At 38.1% G+C, this 21,876-nt stretch overlaps 2 protein-coding genes across 2 annotated transcripts in view; one reads left to right on the forward strand and one right to left on the reverse strand.

Moving 5' to 3' along the window:
* GYG1 (glycogenin 1) overlaps nt 1–14,809 on the forward strand; it is a 33,938-nt gene extending 19,129 nt beyond the window's left edge. The window contains exons 3-7 of the mRNA XM_035890031.1: nt 1,796–1,970; nt 2,378–2,540; nt 6,567–6,693; nt 9,872–10,091; nt 11,035–14,809. Coding sequence (XP_035745924.1) covers nt 1,796–1,970; nt 2,378–2,540; nt 6,567–6,693; nt 9,872–10,091; nt 11,035–11,205 — 856 coding nt within the window. The 3' untranslated portion in view covers nt 11,206–14,809. The remainder of the gene's footprint in view (nt 1–1,795; nt 1,971–2,377; nt 2,541–6,566; nt 6,694–9,871; nt 10,092–11,034) is intronic.
* A 470-nt stretch (nt 14,810–15,279) lies between these two features.
* Nucleotides 15,280–21,876, reverse strand: part of HLTF (helicase like transcription factor) — a 28,791-nt gene continuing 22,194 nt past the window's right edge. The window contains exons 23-26 of the mRNA XM_035890034.1: nt 20,055–20,167; nt 19,575–19,755; nt 16,577–16,657; nt 15,280–15,901 (exon numbers count right to left, since the gene is read on the reverse strand). Of these exons, the coding sequence (XP_035745927.1) occupies nt 15,749–15,901; nt 16,577–16,657; nt 19,575–19,755; nt 20,055–20,167 (528 nt within the window). The 3' untranslated portion in view covers nt 15,280–15,748. The remainder of the gene's footprint in view (nt 15,902–16,576; nt 16,658–19,574; nt 19,756–20,054; nt 20,168–21,876) is intronic.

Raw genomic sequence — 21,876 nt, forward strand, 5'->3', positions numbered from 1 at the left:
CTTCCAAAACTCTGGAAGCTTAGCAGCTAAGCTTAGCAGAATTCAACTTATACTATCTGGAATTCTGTAAGTTCTTCAAACATGAAACTTTTGGGGTTTTCTTTCTTCCATATGATGAGTTAACAAATGCTCTGTAGTTCGAGCACTGAACTGTGACTTGATAGTGGTATTTCAACTGGATCTTTGCTCTTTCATAGTCCAATAATGCAATATTGCCTGTGCATTCATTAGCGCTGTGTATGTATGTGGAGGTGGGAGTAGGGGATTGGTATTTATTTGTCTTGCAGAAGCATTCCAGATTGAGATAATGTAACGCAAGCTCTCTTGAAATCTAGCAGACACTTCAAATCAATTTTATCATGAGAGAAGAAAATGAGCAGAACTAAAGTAGCACCAAGTAAGTCCAATCAGCAGATCAACAGAGGCATCTAACAAGGTCACCACAGTACAACAAATGAAATTAACAGGCAACTGCTTCCTACAGCCTCTGTAGAATAGTCTCAGTATGGAGCGGACTGGGTGCTCTTTCCACATGCAAGAGGAGGGTAAAAACCCAATTAACTTAATAGCTGCATGAACTACAGACGATAGGTCAAGATTCTCTACCTGGGGAAGTTCTTCAGAAAAGATCTCTGAATTTATAGAGCCAGTAGAGAAGTGGCTCAATAATAAATGGAGTGACTCTCCCTGGAGTCTCTTGGCAGCTATACAGCCTTATCAATAAAAAGATGTTACATGTAGGAACATCCGTTCTAGTCTATTAGGTGAGTGTGCTCTCTTAAAATGAATCATAAATGTGCTTATGTGCTAGTGTAAGCCAGCTAGTGCCCTTAGACCAGCAGTGCCTACCTACCTAGTGGTGTAACTGGAAATTGCATTTCTCACTCTGTATCCTCTAACAAGGTATGCCTTAAGTTCAGAAGCAACTGGCCATACCAACCTGTCAGTATAAAGACAGCCTTGCAAGGCAGAGTTCTAAAACTAATTTACAAGCTTGGTGGCTCAAATTGTACTGATAATTGCTGAGCACTCAAGATACACTGTAAAATAATGAGACTTTGCAGATGCTTCATATTGTAAGCAGCATGAACTCCTTAACCTCTCCTGAACTAATGGTAATGCTTTACTGATGGTAAAGCAAAGTTTGGGTATCTGCCACAGAATTTCACTGCACTGTCTGAAACTAAGTGTCACCCTTAAGGTGAACATGATACTGTGTCAAAACACTGCTGTAACCCACAGCCATGACTAATTGAGTCTAAAACTTGATGGGATAAAGGAAGCTTTAGCAACTGCGTCTAGTCAGATGTCCCTAACGGTCACAAATCCAGAACAGTGTTGTCATAACTCTTGCATAAACTTCTGTTTCAACTGTTTAGGATTCAGCTACTGTCCTGCTCAAGCTACTCTAACAGCTTCCCATTTCTTAATTGCCTGCTCAAAGTAGACTGTTAACTTGCCAAAAAGCAGAGTCTGGTTGAAAAAAAAGCTATGTGAAAAGTTTGTACTACATAGCCATGACCTACTGGGCTTGGTAGCAATGCCAAGTAAAACCCTCTTGGAGAAGAAAAAAACCCAAACTTCTTTGATCCCCCAAATGTGCCCATTACAAACTAGAAACCTTGAGGGAGACAGGTGTACTTGGGCATTCCAACACATGCAGTCAACTCTTACTGATAGCCTAAGAAATACTGCCAGGTTCCCTGTTATTCCACTTCTCTTTATGGAATCTGTCACATGATCTGGTGCTGGAATAACAATAGAACTAAATCTTGGCAATTGACTCCTTCGCCAGGACAGTTCTGGAAAAAGTCTTTGATGAAGTCATATTGGTAAACGTCTTGGACAGTGGGGATTCAGCACACTTGGCGTTAATGAAAAGACCTGAGCTGGGTGTCACACTAACAAAGCTTCACTGCTGGGAACTGACGCAGTTTTCAAAATGTGTTTTTATGGATGCAGACACAATGGTAAGTGGCCATGTCTCATGGTACCTCTTAATGACCCCGTATGGGGGTTGTTGGATTTTTTTTTCTGTGGGCTATTTTTGGTTGTTTGCTTGCTTTTTGGGGGAGGAGGGGTTGGTGGTTTGGTTTTGGTTTGTTTTCTTTTTTTTTTTTTTTTTTAAGAGGAGGGGTAATAGAGGCCTTTTTGCTATTTGGGCTAGTAACTCTAAAAATGTGTATGCCTCTTTATCTAAATTAATCGTAACGTAGTCTGGGACTGTCTCCATGAAGACATGTCTTCCATAAGACAAGAGTATTGATACAAGAACTTTCTTTCATGTCTTAAGGTAGATGTCAAAATCTATTAAAACATGATACCCAATTCCTAACCTAAAAACCAGAAAACAATTTTTTACCCCCTTTACAACTAGGTTTTGTCAAATATTGATGAGCTCTTTGAGAGAGAAGAGCTGTCTGCAGCACCAGATCCAGGCTGGCCTGACTGTTTTAATTCTGGAGTTTTTGTTTACCGACCTTCCATTGAAACGTATAATCAGCTGTTACAGTTTGCCACAGAGAAAGGCAGCTTTGATGGTATGTATTGATTTGTATTTCAATATAAGTTAGACCAAAATGGTAATAGTGATTGAGTTGGCTCAGTAACTACATATGTGTCATGGGGACTCTGTATGATAGAATTCTGAACTCAATGTAACTACACAAAATTTGTATCTTTCTCACAATAGAGGCTTTCATTACAATATGTAGTAAAACTACTTTTTTCAGACTTCATGAAATAAAAAAACCTGAAGAGTTTGGTGTCCAAACTAGCAGCTGTCAGCATTAGCAATGTAGACTCATGTAACAAGGAATCTTCAGATGTAGCAAGCACAGTGCACCATTAGCAAATGAAACTGCAGTGCTATGCTTCATGCATTCCTAATACTGAAGGCTTGAATGTTCTATGCTAAGTCAAGCTGCTGTGTAAAAAGAAAAAAAAAAAGAAAAATAAAAAGTAGTTCTGATCAACTTGAGTGCAGCTTCAGAGTAACAAACATTTGAAGATGTAACTCTCTTCATATGCTATATGGTAGCTTCCTGCCATTAAGGGTAGTGACCCGTCTTTTTTCCCAATATCAAGTGCATGTAGCCTCTGCTGCTTCCCACTATAGGTCACTTAGGATTTGGCCATTGTGCCAGATTTAAGCTTGAGAAGCCAAGTTCTGCTGTCCTATAAGTCCCCTTACCAATCTATTACCATTGCAGTAAATGCACACATTGCTATAGTTAAAGGCTTCTAAATAACTATCACTGCCTCCTGTCACTGAACTTCATTGTTAACTACTGTGGTACAAAATAAAGTCTAGCTGAAAAAGCTGCAGAAAGTTACATAAATAAGACCATAAAATGGAACTCTTAATATAAGGTAATTAACCAGCCTGTTGACTTACCTTTCAGTACTTTGTAAAAAGTAAAAATTCTAGATGTCACTCCTAGTCTGCAGAATAATCCCTGTTACTGTGTGGCCTCCTAAAGAACATTAGTCACAGTTGGATGCTTAATGCTACCATATGAAGAAACTCTAGCAAAAATGAGTACTGCAATGTAATGAAAGGTCTGTCTGCACCTTGCAACTGACAAGGTAGCAGTTGGTAGCTCTAGGAGTGCTCTCAAATGGTGGGTGTAAATTGGATTACCAGTTATGGCAAAAGCTGTAACACTGTATTGAGTTGTTGCCTTAAAAAAAAAAAAAAACCAACCAAAAAACAAACCCACCCACATCTTTTTCTACACTGACTGTTGAGTAGGTCCAAAACCATCTGAGACTTGGTGATTGTCTCCTCTCAGCTTTGTGCTTGACTCTAACAAGACCCCATCTTATAGGTCTAAGGCCTCTGTCCTTTAGAAGGATAGAACTGCTTCCACGATATACATTCTGACTTGAAAGCTAAAGCCACACAGTGGTGAAACTTCCTCAATGTCCTAAACACGAAGCAATTGTTGCAGCTCTTAACAGCAAAAATGGTAGGCTAATGGTTTAGGTACCAAATTCCTAGAACTGTAATTTGTACTTCAGCTTTATAATTTATTCAGGTTTTTATTAAATGATAGCACTGATATGAGTAATGAGAACAGAGACTTATACTACCTGCATAAGCTGCTGCTGAGCTCATGAACTTGGTGTGGAGAAAGGGGATTTAAACTTAAATTGATCTAGACAGTAATAAAAGTTCCTAAGAAACTTTTTATAAGAGAAACGCCTGTGGAGGGTCACTGCCTTTAATAGGGCACATGGATGCACACTCAACAAGCTACCAAGCTATGCATAATCGAAGTCAAGCACTAAGCACCCTATAACAGTAGCAGTAGCTAGGGAATGCAAGGTTTTCTAGAGTATTTCATGTTTGTAACAGCAGACAGATGCCTCCTATGTAATGCTGTTGTCTGGAAATGGTAGTGATGGCTACTTATGTAGGCAACTATTTTGTCTATTTGAACTGAACTTCTAGATAATGAGGAATATGTCATGAAATAATTCTAGATAACATCTAAAAGTAGTGAAGGGGGAAAAAGGTTTGGTTTTAAAAGAAATTTGGTAGTACTGATACCTTAAGAACACTGCTATTGCTTTGACAGGCTTTAGCCTGGGATCTAAAATGGTTGCTTTTACATCTAAAGATATAATGCAGCAAGACTGTATTTGTAGATATGTAGCTAATGTTACTACTACCTGATTCTTTCACCTTATGCCTAAGGTCCAGTTTATACAACAAGACTACTGTTGGAAGTCTGAACTAGGACAGCTAAATGCAGCTTTCAGTGGCTGCTTTGGCACAAATGCATGCAATTTGGAGAAAAAAAAGAGTATGTAAAACAATCTGAGTGAGAGAAAGTCCTGTAAAATAAGTTAAAAACATTGTTGCTGTCCCTTCAGTTATGAGCTACCTGTTCTGAGAAGGCATCCCAGACTTTCTTCTCTTTTTAGACTATCTTAACTATTAACATACGCATTCTTAACACAGTTTTAAGTTAGAAGTTAATCATAGAATGTTTTGGGTTGGAAGGGACCCCACGGAGGTCATCTAGTCCAACCCCCCTGCAGTGAGCAGGGACACCGCTAACTAGATAAGGTTGCTCAGAGCCCTGTCCAATTTGGTCTTGAAAGTTTCCAGGGATGGGGCCTCCATTACCTCTCTGGACAACCTGTTCCAGTGTTTCAAATGAAACATAGCTGAGTAAAGACCACAGAACTTGTCTGATTTCTTAAAACTCTGTTCTCTTGTGATAGGCACAACTTCTTCAAAAGTGTTTTCCTTTATGGGTTGAGAGGCAAGTCAGAGGTTTGAAATTACTGGACTGAGTTTCTAGGCAATTTCTCACTCTGCAATCTGCATGTATGCTGACAGCTGTAACAGGATACTTTAGAATTTATATTTGTCAGTGTACTATCTCTACATCTAAGTTCATGCCCAGTGTCTAGATACTTCAGCTGCAAAAAGCAAATTCTGCTCAAAGAGCAGAGAGGGTGTAAACCTTCGTACTGCCCTAAATCTAATCATAGACCAATAAAAAAAAACTTTCCTGGGTCAGCAGAAACAAGTGCTTTAGAAAATTAAAGATTACAGTGAAACATTGCCTCTTTTCTAATGAAGCTATCCATTTGCCTACTCTTTAGAAATGCTACTTGTGAATGCAGTTATAGGTGAAGCGAAGACAGCAAATGGAAGTTGAGGGACTCCCTTCAATCTCTTTCATAAGAGGAACTATTAGCACTTAAAGACTAAATGTATTCACTGCAATAAAGAATGAATGGATATAAATAAGTACTTTTTACTTCTCAGTAGCTGCTTATAAACTAGTCTGCTTTGGGCCAGAGGCTATTTTTTTTTTAGCTACTCTACTACTGACATACCAAACAACTTCAAACTCATTTGACCTCGTTACAACCTCTGCTTGCAATCTAAGAGGTGACCCCTCCCAACACAGTAGGTCTGGCCATAACTTAGATTGTTATCCTCACTTAGGGGTTAGTCAGCAGCTTTTTAGTACAGAACTAGGAACACCTATTGCCTGTTAAAGGATTTGATGAAGTTTTACTTGAGTTGTCAACAAGACTGAACGTTCTTTCCTTACCATATTTGCAGTGTTGGTAGATGCATCCAGGGCTCCAGGTCTAACAGATCACCGATACCCTAACTCTGGTGTTGAGGTGTTGGTCATGCATCTGTAAGCATAAATAATAAAACTAATTGTTGGCACTCAATCTTCTGAGCTACAGCTTTCCTGAAGCTGAACAATTCTCAAAGTCCTGTTTTTTGCTGCCTTATACAGCTTGAACTTAAGCTGTAAAAGAACCTGAATGGCAGGGTTTGTGAGCAGCTTGCTATCTTTTAGCAGAAGTAACCCCACACATAGTACCTTTTTCATTCTCTATGTTTTTTTGATTTTTCAAAGGCTGCAAGGTTTACAGGGTTATTCACAAAAAGAATTCTAGTGCTTTATGCCAAACTCCTACTGGACATGAAAACTGCATTACCAGCTCTTCATTAGTGAAGTGATTGAAAAAGATCCTAAAACAGCTATCTGATGCTTGTAGCCTATTAATGCTTTCTCTTTCAGGTGCGGATCAGGGGTTATTAAACACCTTCTTCAGCAGCTGGGCAACAACAGACATGAGCAAACACCTACCATTTATTTATAATTTGAGCAGCACTTCTGTATATTCCTACCTTCCAGCATTTAAAGCGTAAGTTCAAAAGTCTAAGACTACTTTCAGAGCTTATATAAACTAATTTCTTGTAATAGAATGAACAGACACAACTTACACAGTTTTTCTACAGGGAGACCATTATTGTCACTAAAAGAAAGTATAATAGTTTCCACTCTTAAAAAAAAAATTGAATTAGTACTACTTAAGTGAACCATCTTATCACAAATGCAGAGAGAAAGCTGTATCTGTAGCTTAAAGCACTCATCCCTGGAGGTAACACTGAAGTTGAGTTAGAGTAAGCACATTTGACAGGTCACTTGCGACAGGAAGAACCCCTACTCCCGTATGTGATACTGTCTGTTACAGCTCTAACCAAAGGCAGTAGCTCTTGAACTGGTTTGAGCTGAACTTCAGCATGTCAGTGGTGGTATTGTTCCCACCTAGATAACTTGTCCTTTCCTCACTCAAATTACTTAGGGTATTTAACAACCAGTAGTTACAGTTCACCTAATCAACCTATACTATTCAAATAAACCTGGTGAACAAAGACTTGTATAAAGTGAGAATTCTCTCCCAACAGGCGTTCCTAGATCTCAGACAGTTCCTTAAGTAATAGCAAGATGGAACAAAGACTACAGCCAACCACCATACCATTGCATGTTTCCTGTGTACGGAAAACAACTGTATCCTCCCTAGCTAGCAGTATTAGATTTGGCATGTGAGTAAACCATGTCAGTGGCAGGGTCACTCAAAGTGTTATAATAAACACAAGAGGAAGGGGGGGGGGGAAGGACGGGAAGCTGAAATGTTACACAGAAACTCTTACTCATTAAGAGCTGCAAAAGCTGGGGGTGGGTGGAGGGAAAGTACCAAGAGCATAAACCCAATCTGATCTCTGAATGACATCAGGTTACTAGTGTCTAAAGCAGCAGCTAGCATAAGCAGGACTGTTGCTGGCTCAGAATCAAACTATGTCTTGTGATCAGAATACCATTTGAAATCCTGTCATGCTAAAAGTGGAACACTTATTTAAAGAAGTATATGCAAGCCTAAGAATGACTAAGTAGTTGGATAGCATTTGATAAGCTAACAGCTATTGTAAAGTATGTCCTCTTTCCATGGCTGGCTGGTTGTCAGTCACATGACCTTAAATTTACAAATGACCTTGTTACCACAAAAGACTAATTGGATTTGGGGACTCCTGACAAAAATCACATTTAACTGATTGAATCAACTGCCTAACTGAATTCAGCAGATATTCAAAAGTAGAATGCTGGAAGTGCAACCCCTTTAAGTAGAATGCCCTGCTCAATAGGTGGAACAATCTCCCTTGGTTAGATCAGCAGCTGTGCTCCTGATAATCAGCAGTTGGAATAAAGTGAAATTTAAACCTACTGACATCAATAGCTAAGTTTTTCACAGCTTTGTACAGCGAGACTAGATTTCACAGCAGTCTCAGTAATCCTTTTTCCAAAGGAAAATGCCAATTCATGACAAATGCTCTCTAACTTCAAAACATTGATGAAGGACTTTTCTGGGAGATGGGGAAAGACAGATTAGTTGCTGAGGCCAGTGTGGACATAAAGCTTCCTAACAGTTGAGCTTGAATGTCAAAAGAAAGTATTGCGGATCTAGAAGGTATCTAGAAAGCAGATACTGAAAACATCATAGAAGCTTGGCATCTGTCAACTGTTGTACAGGTCTTCAGTGGACAGAATACTAAGAATACACTTCTCCATTTCCAGCAAGTGTAACATAACACTCCTTAGGCATTCTCTAGCTTAAATGTCATTGTTTAAAAATCAAGGCTAAGTTTTCTCAGAACAGCAGCAGCTTAAGATGAAGAAAAGTCAGGCTGTTAAGTAGTGCTGTGACAGCTAATAAAACTAAGGTAGTCCTCTTATGTCAAATCTTGATGTATGGAGTTTAAAGCCCAGGAACTGGCCTCTTGGAGACAGATATTTTTTCTTACAATTAGTGCAAATACTTGACCTTGTTTCACACATGCATAGGCTTTCATTCTGCAGTAAGATCAGTTGTATTCAAAACACTGAACATGAATATTGAAATACAGTCAAGGATCTTACAATAGTACAAAACCCCCCACCCAAATGCATACTACCTTGTTTTGATATTCTAAAGTTTTTGAAACAACTGCATCATCTCCATATGTCAAACTCCTTATACGAGTCCTGGTCAATAAGGGTGTGCTTAACAATGTTAGACAAGCTAGCTTGGCATTATCATCGATTTAAATCATAGTATGTTGAGAAGAAATCCTAACATGATGCAAACTGAAATAGATGAGACAGTCACTGTTACTAGAGAGACTGGTATTGCTTGATCACAAAACTGACTCAAGCTGAACTCTAGTTCTGGAACCACAGAAGAACGGAATGAGTGTTCTCTCTTAGTTTTAAGTTCTCTACTTCAGAAGAGGTACAGCTCATCTATACTCTTAATGCAAAAGAACATACTGGTAACATTTGGGACAAAGCTTGAAGTCCAGACTGAAAATGGAATTAAAATAGTTTTATAAAGAAACAAAAAAGCCCACCGCAACCTATGCAAAACCCACCCATGGCTAAACTAAGGATATTTAGAAAATAAGTTGGTTGTCTAGCAAGACCCTGCTGTGCCAAGATCAGATGTCCTCTGAAATGCCTAGGTTATATAAAGCTGCTATTTTGCAGGGACAGTGTCTTCCTGCTGCAGGGCTTTCCAATGATCCTCTTCTATAGGGCTGTAAACTGAAAGGGTAACTCTTAACACTGACCCTTCTCTGCATAATGCTTGCAATGCCTAACTATCTGGAACACTGACTTTGGAGTAGAATCTTTTTCGCTTTCAAAACCAGTTCGATTTCAACGGCTGCTTGAGACTGCTCTCTCCTGAGCTATGGACATCACTCTACCTAAAGACTTGAATTGGCTGTAAGTACTTAAATAGCCCAGACCATTAGGTTTTGGCTGTATTCTGACTAGTGTAATGTAGAATTCCATTTGCATTTTTTCTGTTGTATAGCGATGCTTTCAGTCCCAGTAGGCATTGGCAGTTTGATCATTTAGTGTTTAGCCTCCTAAATATATTCATATTTCTGTTTTCTGGACACCTACAGAAACTGCAGGTTAAAAAAAATTATGTCTGCCACTCAAAACTCTTGTTTTCTAGAGACCTGCACAAACTGTGGGTTCTAACTTTTTCTGTCCAACAGGTTTGGTGCAAATACTAAAGTGGTGCATTTCCTGGGAAGCACAAAGCCATGGAACTATACATATGACTCCAGAACAAAAAGCATAAAAGGCAACATGGACGACCCTAAAATAGTTCACCCAGAATTCCTCAACATGTGGTGGGATACCTATATAGCTAATGTTTTACCATTACTAGAACAGCATGGAATTGTTAAAGAAACTACTACAGGTGTAAACATGGTACGTTCATTAACATTCTTGTAAAAACTACTTGAGTATAGATGACAGCTTCTTTACCATTTCATGGATTTCCCTTCCCTCTTGTCCAACTCAAAGCATGGGTGTGGTTTAGTTTGTGGGATGCAGGGTTTTTTGGATTTGTTCTTTTAAGCTTGGAATAAATAATACCACAGAAGAGAAGCATGCTATAGTGGTCTTGAATGTAGCTGTCTGCTTGCCTAAAACTATGTGAGTAGCTAATGGTGCACTGGAAATTATACTGTAGTAACTTTAATATAAACAGAGAAGGGCCCTAACTCTTAATATGTTGCAGCTAATGAGGTTCTCAAGCAGAAGAACCCCAGTTCAGCATGCAATATGTACATACAGATCTTGCATGGTGAAACAAATCTAGGTAAGCCTAGGATAACTAGAGAATGACTACTTATGTAGCCTGGCAGTGATGAACCCCAATACTTATCAAAGCCAAAGTAATGGTTCTCACTAACTCTAGTTCTCACTTGGAGTTCTCACTTTAGTAGCTTGCCTCTGACTGCAGACTCTCTAGTCTTAGCTTAGTACCTGGGCGAGTTTAAGTTCTCAACCTTTCTAAGACCAAAGTTACTGATCTCTTAAGATGTGCTTTCTCTTGTTAATCTTCAATCTTTCTAACAAACTATTTGCAGCTATCGGGCTTGGTCTATACTCTGGCTTTCTCTTGTGGCTTCTGTAGAGAGGTATGAAGAACTTAAACTTTTTTCTCTTTTTTTTTTTTTCCCCCCTCTCTGCTAACTTCTGTAACTCTGCTTTGTTATTTTGCTAGGAAAGCTGCACAATCCCTGCCCATTGGCAATGCTTGCCTGCTGCGCATGAGAACATCTACTTCATTGTCCCATTCTATGGCCTGTTGCTCACTTTAGCAATGCAAAGTATTTCTACATTTTTACTCTGCCTTTCCTTTTAGGCAGAGGTTACAGAGGCAGTCTCCCACATATCAATATCAGCACCATCACCAGTATTACCAACTGTATCTTCAGAAGAACGCAAGGAACGGTGGGAACAGGGCCAAGCTGACTATATGGGAGTGGATTCCTTTGACAACATCAAGAAGAAACTTGATACCTACCTTCAGTAGAAATGCCCGTCTCAAACAGTGGTGATGCAAGGACTTGTTCCAGAACTAACAGCTAGAAAGGTGTAGATGGTGGTCAGTTACACTTGCTAGTAGCTTGATGAAAAACTTCTTGGCTGAAGGCCTCTGCAGTGCTACAGATGAAGACTGAGCAAAAGCTAGGAAGCAGAACTCCTTGGGCCACCTATTACTGCCCAATTTCCAATTCTCCCTACTAGATAAAACCAGGTATTTTCAGCTTAAATTTTCTTCTGTTGTGATCAATTGGCTCATCATATTCCTTGAAACTGGGTTTGTTACCTCACCTCATTAAGGTGATTAGCATTGATTCCTTTGCTTGCTGTTTTAGATGTAAAATCTAGTTCATGGGATTGCTCATACACTAGAGTGGTAGCCATTCTGCTTTACTATAAATGTATTAATGACACTGGGATACATACAGATGTAACAGTAATAGCACTGCTTTGCTCTTCCAGTCACAATTGCACTGAAGTTTTGACCAGGTTCTTACGCACAGTGCCTACAGCATGGCAGAATGCATTTTTCAGTTCTGTATACTACGGGACTAGTCAACTGAGTTTTATCTGTTACTTGCAATGTTGCACTTGATACAAAAATAAAAAGTTGTCATGCATTTCTGGCTTCCCTAAACTCTTGAGCAATTAAAAAAAAAAAAAGAGGGAGCTCTGAAGCAGTCTATACCTGTTGAATATTTTGGTTAATTACCTTAAGCTTTGCTAATGCTACTCTAGCTACCATTAGCAAATGTCCAGGTTTTAGTTCTGTAGTTATTTACAGAGTATATAGTCATTTGCTGGGGAGCTATGTAGGACCACTCCCCTTAAGTATAGGACAGTGGAGGAAGTACCCTCTGAAGCTACTCACACAAGCAACCTGGAGTGTGGGAAGAGGGAATCTGTCTTCTGATGACTAAAGCAGCATCATCCCTAACATAAGCCCTGTACACTGTGAACTTGTGTTTAAACACAACTGTGATGCTATTTTGGCCAAGAACAAAAGCATACTGAAGACTGACAGATTGGCAGTTATCTGTACTGGTTTACATCCATCCTTTAGCCAGAAGTCTGAATGGAATACAAAGTAATTTGGTTCTGTCTTTGATGGCTATACTCTGTACTAGTCCAGAAACACTAAGAAAGTATCATTTCATTATTTCCTAATAAAGGAGGATTTTGATAGGAAGCTAGTGAGGGTGCTAAACTTTAAGCCTAGAGATAAAACAATCAAAAAGCAGAAGATTTAATCTGGCTATAAGAGTTAGTTTGTTTTAACTTGGTTTTGCTACTTAAGTGCTCCAAGATTCCTCGGTCATCATTTAGAAAAAATGCTAGAGATTAGGTCCAAGCTGAAGTAGCTTGTAGCTATTTCAAAGTACATAGCATTTGAACTCCCAGCTGTAACTAGCCCTTTCCTGTGTGGGTTTTTCTTTTGCTGTGTTGAAGTTTTTTTTAACAGATAAATTTGAATTTGTGTGAAAGCAGGAGGGATTACTATTTACAATCTGTAGTGACAACAACAAGTACAAATATTGGAGTTCTACATGCTTGCAGAATACTCCATAGAAAATGATAAAATATTCTTTTAAAGATAACTGAACAGTTTTAGTTTTGCTCCCCTGGTCTGTATTTGTACTAGAGAATAGGCACATTACTTCTTTTTAAGCTTAGTTGGAGAGGAATTAAAGTGTAAAAGCATGACACTATACCAACCTGAAAATCTGGTTTAGCGTTTAAGTTTTGTTATGTTAAGACAAGAAGAGAAGGAGATACGCTGAGTAACATGAAAACATGCATGTTTTGGGTTAACAAATACAGTCAGTAAAGAAAGAAAACCTATAAAACAATTCTGTCCTAGCCTCCAACTCATACCGTGATCAAGTGTTTACCCACAGCCTCAGGAAAGTGAAAAGGTATGACATCTATAATAAACTCTATGCAGCTTATTTTCAATAAAATGACCTTTATGTCATTATCTGCCACTATTTCCTTCATAATTACTGCAGGCAGCATTTGCAGAAAAATCCCTTTTTATCCCTTGTAATAGTACTACTTGATACGTCAAGTGCTTTTCTGCTCTAAACTGTAGGTACTCAAAGCAGTAACTGAATTAAAGCAGTGTACTCAAAACATCGTTATTCAAAAGAATCACAGCCCTGCTTAGATTGTGACTCAAGTATTGGAACTCCATTTGCCTTTGAAAAGTATATAATCTAAGTTGTTCCTCAGATGGTGACAACTCAGAGCAACTCTTAAAAGTTTAGAGGCTTATCTTCATTTATATCTTTAGTTCATGTAGCAGGTAAAAAAACCTTTCGAATGAGGGACTACTAACTCAGTCTTTGGAATGAAAAACGTTAAGTTCCTAATTACAAAATCTCACTTATAAGCATGCTACAGAACATACCATTAGAACCCCAAGGAAGAGAATACTAATAGCCAAAGACTACTTACAGTTCATGAAAAGCAGAAAGAATCCCCAAACAACTGAACGCTGTGGGTTTTAACCACCCAAGTAACTAAACAGCTCCATCAAATCAGACAGGACCTCTCAGCTTTGACCTTTAACTGTTCTCTTGGATACATTAATGGCTTTCTTGGGGGAGACCTTAACTAGCCCTACAGCTTAGTACTAACTCCAGTAAGTTTTTTATTTGGCTTTGGAACATGGAAACCATGATCTAGCAGAGGAAAAATGATACTAGTAATTGTTTTCATAATCACAACTCAACCACTCTGCAAAACGCCAGCGTATTTTAACACAAGTAATGAAGTAGCCTGACTAGCCATTGAAATGGGTCTCTTCCTCATGTAATTTTAACTTGGAAAATGGGAAGAATGACACAAAGCCAAATCTCTTGTTCGCAGTTGGGAATTATTTCCCCATCTTATCTCTAAACATCAGAATCTGAACCACAAAAACCCAAAGAAAGTCTAACTTACATAAACTCTATTAAAAAAAAAAAAATTCAATAAGGTGTAGTTGTGTTTTCTTTTATCAACTTACCAGTGACAGCCAGTTACTGCAGTTCTGTCATTCATGTGTTTTTAATTCTTTCTCTAACAGACTTAAACCACACTTTTCTCCATAGCTAAGATGCTGGCTCCCCAAAAACTGCATTAGCTTATTAAGGTTACATATTTGGAATTCCTTTCTTACTCCTTCCATTGGCTCACTGTTTCTCCAAATTATCAGACATCTTCCCTTTATTTCTCAGTCCTTTTCCATTTCCTATGTTTGCAATTCATCTCATAATCAGCTGGCTGGTATTCTAAGACATAAGAAAAGGTGAAAGGCATTAGAAGCAAATCAGATTTCATTTCTCTGCTGCCAAATACACTTCCTGAATCTAAACATAGAATCTAAACAGGACCTAAACATAGCAATCTCTGCCTCCAAGTCTGAGCTTTACAGGGAAGGCAGCATAGTGTTAAGAAAGCACATAACAGAAGGCCAGGATTAAATAGAAAGAGATAAAAGGAACAGACAAGAATATTCAACTAAAGTTGAACTGAGACTCTTCAGTGCTATTTATTACTTTGCGGTACATGAACATGAGTAGTTTACCAAATTCTTCCTCATAAATCAAGACACACACAGATCAGCATTCCATTAAGACATATGTATGGGATTGGAAAAGCACTTAGCAGTGCAAGAAAACTGAAAGCTGGCAGCTATTAAAATAATTTGTTCTGCTTAATTTATTTTGCAAGGGCTAACTGATTCACTGACAAGTGAGTAGGTCATATTCTACTTTTCATATAGCACAGTACTATTGTTCAAAGTGTGTACAGAAATTATTAGAAAGCGTGTTATCAATACAAGCCTATGATTCTAGCATTTTATTCAAATCACAAAACCTTTACTTTTACAAAAATCAGTGGATTTCTGTTTAAGGGAAGTAAAATATTAAAAGAAAGTGTTTTGCAAATTTAAGTACTCCATTTTTACTAGCTCCTGGGAAGTAATCAACTGAGGAACTCTGCATTATTCAGAAATACTAAAAAAAAAAATTTAAAATTTTGAAATAAATACAATCTTTGAACACAGACTGCAAAAGTAAGAATTCCTTAAGAAGTGATCACTGACCACCTATTCTGAAACAAACAAAAAAAACCCTGTTTGGTTATGAGGAAACACTGAGATTGAAATATGAAGCGAATTCATTTTTTAAGGGTTTTGTCTGAAGGACAAAACACACATTTATCTTTTGTTACCTTTTCACCTCTAAAAAGAGATTAAATTCTTGCAAGTTAGAATGAATGAACGCACATTCCTGTTTTGATGGATTTTTATGTATTCTTAAGCGTTGTACATAATAAGCAACTTTTCAAAGATTTCAGGAGCACAAAACATGTTTGTGCCTTTCTAAATTAACATTTAGGAGCAAATCAGGTTTTATAATTTATTTGAAGCATTTATATTTTGACCACAAAGACAGCAACCAAAACATGAGACACATAAATTGAAGAACGATATTAACTAAAATATTACATATATTATTTACTAAAAATACCACAGTTTCAAGCTATAGATCAATAAGAGCCTTGATTTCATTAATTTTGGTTTGTTTTACTTCACTTGCTGAAGGCTTTTTGGTAGCAAAGGCTCCTGCTGCAAGTTCCCTCTTCTTATTCTGAATTTTCAGCATATTTTCTTCCACTGAATCCTTCACAATGAACTGAAATACAAAAAAAGCCCCACTGAAATGGATTTATTTTCTTTTAAATTAAGTTGAAGATGAGAGATTTAGGTACTTTGGAAAAAAAGATTAAAAAGCTAAGTATCCTGAAGCACAGTTACATTATTTCATTATTTGTAAAGGAAACAAAAGAGGCAAGGGTTATAAAGCAGTTGGAGGAAAAGGTTCGGTGCCTTTTTTTTTTTTTTTTTTTTTAACAACACTTACAGGAAGGCTATCTATCTCTTTGCTCCACATATTAGAAGAGAATCTGTCTTCAATTTCCCAAGTAATATTTTTGTGACTGGGTATTAACAAGACAGACCAGCTGCTCTTACGCCACTGAACAAGCTGCTACGACAAAAGCAAAAGCATTCCGCATACCCTCAAGATAATAAACTGTAATAGCCAGACTACGCAACAGCAACATCTTAGTCACTCAAAATAGCTCAACGCAGACATTTAATTTCTAAAATTATTATTTCACAGGAAATAGGTTGCATTTATAAAATCTTATAATCCAAAGCCCACACTTCAAAAATCACACCACAATTTAAGTTTACTGGTGAGATATATGATGTTAAAATTATTTTTAAAATATAGTACAGCTTTTTTGAAAACAATTTATTTATTCATAACCAGAAAACTGTTCAAACAGATCATGTCTCAACTCACCTTAGTAATAACAACATTATGCTTCTGACCCAGCCTGTGACACCTGTCAAAACACTGGTCTTCTGCAGCGGGATTCCAAGCCTATCAGTAGCAGCAATGAACAAGTTAAATAACCTCCTTCAAAGTACATCATAAGATACACATGGAATCACAAAGAAGTTATTGTACCATCAGCTCTTGAACAAATACTGCTTGCAAGTTAATTTCTCCCAACCTAATGTCTCACTCTGTCAGTATCCTGCTATAAAGAAAGCTTTGAGAACTTCTGGTTATATATTCGTAACAACAAGCGGGAACTTTAGGCAAATGCTTTAAAAACCAAGTCTGTCAGTACTCTAGAAGACATTAAAACAATCTTGTTATAATTTTAATTCTGAAATAAACACTGCATATACTAACTGCCTCAGTACCCCTTTCCTGATAGCAAAATCTAAGCCAGCTGAACTAAGTCAGTCCCCTGACTGTTAAGAAAGCCCATGCATACTTCCATTAGTATATGCAATAATCACTGTTAGGTAAACAAGAAACTCTCTGAACACAAAATGGTAGTGTAGCTGTTCCTACTTATGCTTAGAACACTAAATGTAAGTATTTGTGAAATGCCAAGTTTGTGCTCTGCATTTTTCCAGCATGTTTTTTTTCTATCTAAAGGTATAGTACTACTAGTTCTCACAGAATGTTTATTTAAATCTCCCTGAAATATAATAATGTTCCGTCTGGGATAAGCAAGTCTCGTGCAATGGGCTCACCTTGCTGTGTCACCCACATACTCATTATCTAGGAATTCTTCTTAATGACTCCTTTCTACGGAAGGGGGAAAAAACAGCACTAGGCTAGCACAAAAAATTCATTTGAGATTTTAAGAACCTCTGATGCCTAACACACTTAAGACATCAAGCTGCAAGACAAAAGCCAAACAAGTCTTGCTTCTCCAATCTAAGGTAGCAAGCAGAAGTGATGTATCTGTCACTGCAAGATGAACATTCCTGGCAAGCTATGTACAGCAAACCATTGTAAGACTCATCTGACTATACAAACAAGATGACGTCGAGGCAAGACCTAGCCCAAACATGCACAAGCATGTTCCACTCTATCTTTGCTGTAGTCGAGGGGGACCAAAGCGTACTACTCTTACTCTTCTTTCATCAGTCCAGCAAAGAAAACTGAATTGCAGTATTTCTAGGCCTTTCTGCAATATCTCATACGAAGGATACTATAATTTACATGGGTAAATACAAAGAAACTCGAGTCTCAGAGGAACATCTGTGTACTTGTGATACTCTCTCATTAAAGGTTTGTTTTTCTTCCTGAAGGTGAGAATTCAGCAGATATGATTCTATTTAAACAAACAAATTTAAAAAAAAAAGGGGGGGAGATGGGGAAGAAAGTAGTCTATGGTTGGATAAATGTCCCTCCCTTGCACTGTGGTGTAACACCTTTCAGAGAAAGTATGCAGACCTCTAAGCTACAGTTCTACAACAAATCCACAGAATTTGTGTAGAAAAACTGGTTACCTCACTGGCTCCAGAGGTGTTTCTGCTTCTTAAATCCTATTATTGCTGCTAATTCACTTCAAGGAATGCTAATGCATGACCGAATCTCATTCAGCGCTGAACATTCAAAAGTGAGATCTGCTGCCCCTTCATCAAATACAAGTAGTCAACCACTGCCACTTGGGATGGTTACCTGGTTACCAGCAGGAAGTTGTTCAATGGTGTATAAGGGCTGCAATTATATTTGGCTCTGGTTTGTGAGGTATAACTATGAACTGTGGATGACTCAGTGTTAACAATGCTTATCTTATATTCTTACAACTTTTTGCCCCAGGACAGTGTATGCATTATACCTCATTAATTATCTTCACAGAAAATGAAAATTCTCTTGGACTTGCCACAAGTTTTCTTATTCAGAGAATTGTTTAAAAAAAAAAAGGGGGAGGGGGGAAGCAGTTGGACTAGAGGGTGGTATAGGTCCCTTCGCACTGAACTATTCAATGCAACATATACAGAAACAATACTGTGAAAATGTGTCACAATTCATAAAAAACCTTTTTCCAAGGCAACTTCTCCACACTCACATTTAGTTTTTTTGTTTATTAAGTAAATAGCTTTTGTCTTCATGCTGTTATTATCACTAACCTGATTTCCAAGCTAGTACTTTTTCTTTACTATTGGTGTTACCAGATGCCCAAGTCCAAAACTACACTATTATTTTCATTTACTTTAGTTTTGTTTTCAAGTGCACAAACTGCAGAATTTGTCTCCGTTTCCAACTGCCAAAAAACCAGGACAGTAGAGTGGAGGAGTAAATAGTGGGAAAGGGAGGAAGTGAACAGAAAAACTTTGATTTTGTATAAAACAACAAGACATTAACCAATGCTATTAAGAATGCCAGTTTGCTATCAATAAATGTAATCTACATTTTTATTCCTTACAAACAATTATGCATTCCCATTTGCTTTAATGAAAGGAAAAAACCCTCTTAAATTTAGATCATCACCATCTTTCTCAGTCTTCTGAAACCACAAAAGTAACCTCAGACTAATGACTATTTATAAAAAAATTCACAGAAAAACCAAAAGAGGCTAGAGCAGAGAGGCACTGCATTGTAACACAGAAAAAAAATACTGTTCCTGAAATTCCACTTCATGGCTTTTGAAGTTATTAAATGGAACAAACAGAAAGCCACATTCAGAAGTATCAGAAAGAAAGAGGAAGAAATAAAGAAGGAACTGCTGTCAAACGCTACACCGTAAGGTGTCACACCACTACGTTAACGGTACTACTAGCAGTCTTTCCATTCACAGTAAATACATGGACAGCACAAAAATAGTTAAACCAAAAACATGCCAGGGAAACAAACGAAGAAAAGCCCTATTTACCCTTTAACAGACGCTTGTCATTCATTCTCAGAGGGGCTTTCCTTCTACCTCTTAGCAAAACATCAAAGGAGCTTCACCTAGATTAAGCCAGATCATTATGAACAACCCATTACTCACGGGATCCATTAAAAACACTCGGGAAGCTGCTGTCAGATTTAATCCAACTCCACCTGCTTTCAGAGACAAAAGCATTACAGTTGGGGATCCTGCTTGGCTGCTTTGGAAACACCGAATCACTTCTACTCTTTTCTTCTGTGCCATTGACCCATCCAAACGAGTAAAGGCAAACCCTGATTCTCTGAAGAGAAAGCAAAAATGTTCAATTTAACAATCCATTTTCTGTGACAGCAGGAAATAAATATATTAAAATCCTCACCTCTACTTTGAAATGCTTATTTACAATTCTGCATTTAACAGGTGATACATTAAAAATAATATGAATGAGATTCATGGCTTTATTCCACTAAACAAAGTAATTAAGTAATTTGTTCCTCTTCTGAATTTCTAAAAATCAAAAGGATACTATATTCTTTGAGAGATCTTTCTAAAACACCACAAAAGCATGTGTTTATTAAAAATGACAGTAGTTCTACTTACTTCAAGGGATTTTCTATCAGTGACAGGAAAGATGTGAACTGGGAAACAACAAGACATTTAGCAGTTGGATTATCCCTCCGTAGTTCTATCAAAGCATGCATAAGAGCATTTATCTGAAATAAAATGAAGATTTATACAGCTTATTCTGACCTGGTTAGATTCCACTCCTACGGGTGCTTTGATAAAGTTCACATCAATTGAGAAATCACCGTTCAGTAATACCTCTTAAACGAACTAATCTTAAATTCTGTGGGTAGGGTTTCTTTTAGTTTCCAAAGGAAACTAAGGTTGAACTCTCTTAAAGGACACAAACTACAGGGTGATTGATGGTGCTTCAGGGAAGAGGGTTCACAAACACATTCTCCAGTCACTGTCAGGAGTCAACAAGTCCCCTACCGCCAGGGCACATGGAAAAAAGGAACAGAGTACTGGAACTCTGAAAAGCAAGGCTTATGCAAGGGACAGCCACAAGGTGAGTGCCCTACTGTAGAGTAGCCACACTGTGAGTGCCTCTCAAGAAGCGAGAAAGGCTTCTCCCAGGAATATTCATTCAAGCTATGCAAGACCCTTGGTGAGGTATGACAGCAAATAAAGAGGCACCAGAAGCACTCTTGGGACCAACATGAGAACAAAAGGAGCAAGGAATTTGATTGGAAGCAGAACAACACTGCCAGTTTTCTCATGTAAAGTTTAGCTATGATGAGGTAAAGAACCACTAACTAGAGAAAGCAAGTGAATGCACCAGGTTAAAAAAAAAAAAAGAAAATCTTAATTTATTCTTGAGCACAACATCCTAAATTAGTTCTTAGTTCTCCACAGAAAGATTTTTAGGGAATAAATTTATAAACAACTTTTGAAAGAACAATAACTTCATTACAAATTAAAATTAAAAATGTAATGTTTCAGAAAAGCAAAGCAATCTCAAAACAGAAAGGTCAAAGTATAAGCAGGAAGATTTAATTTTTGGCAACGAATGCACAATGAAGGTGAGGAAAAAAACCCACATGGCAGACCTTAAAAAATGGGTCCGCAAAGTAAAATAAAAATATCTCACTTGTTTATCTGACAAGTGTTATATTGAACATATGATGTCCATTTAGCTTTTCCCTCTAGACCAGAATATATACTCTTTAGACAAGTTGTAAGAAAGGAGGATTTATTTAGATTTTTAGTTCCCGTAAGTATATCAGGAACTGAATAGTTTCAGTGGTTATAGAACTAACCTATCTTCAGAAACAGAAACAAAATGCAAAGCAACAGCTCTTTTACCAAATTATAATTAGTACACAGAATCACAGAATCGCAAGGGTTGGAAGGGACCTCGGGAGATCATCTAGTCCAACCCCCCTGCTAAAGCAGGCTCTCCTAGAGCATTCTACACAGGACTTCATCCAGGCGGGCTTTGAATATCTCCAGAGAAGGAGACTCCACACCCTCCCTGGGCAGCCTGTTCCAGTGCTCCGTCACCCTTAGAGTAAAGAAGTTCTTCCTCATATTCAACTGAAACCTCTTATGTTTCAGTTTGCACCCATTGCCCCTAGTCCTGTCGCTGGACACCACTGCAAACAGACTGCTTCCATCCTCATGACTTCCGCCCTTAAGATATTTGTATGTGTTGATAAGGTCCCCTCTCAGTCTTCTCTTCTTCAGGCTGAACGAGCCCAACTCTCTCAGCCTTTCCTCGTAGGGGAGGTGCTCCAGACCCTTTATCATCCTAGTTGCCCTCCTCTGGACTCTTTCTAGGAGTTCCTCATCTTTCTTGAACTGGGAAGCTCAGAACTGGACGCAGTACTCCAGGTGGGGTCTCACCAGGGCAGAGGAG

This window comes from Egretta garzetta, unplaced genomic scaffold (assembly GCF_000687185.1).
Source record: "Egretta garzetta isolate BGI_Z169 unplaced genomic scaffold, ASM68718v1 scaffold172, whole genome shotgun sequence".
NCBI classification, from domain to species: domain Eukaryota; kingdom Metazoa; phylum Chordata; class Aves; order Pelecaniformes; family Ardeidae; genus Egretta; species Egretta garzetta.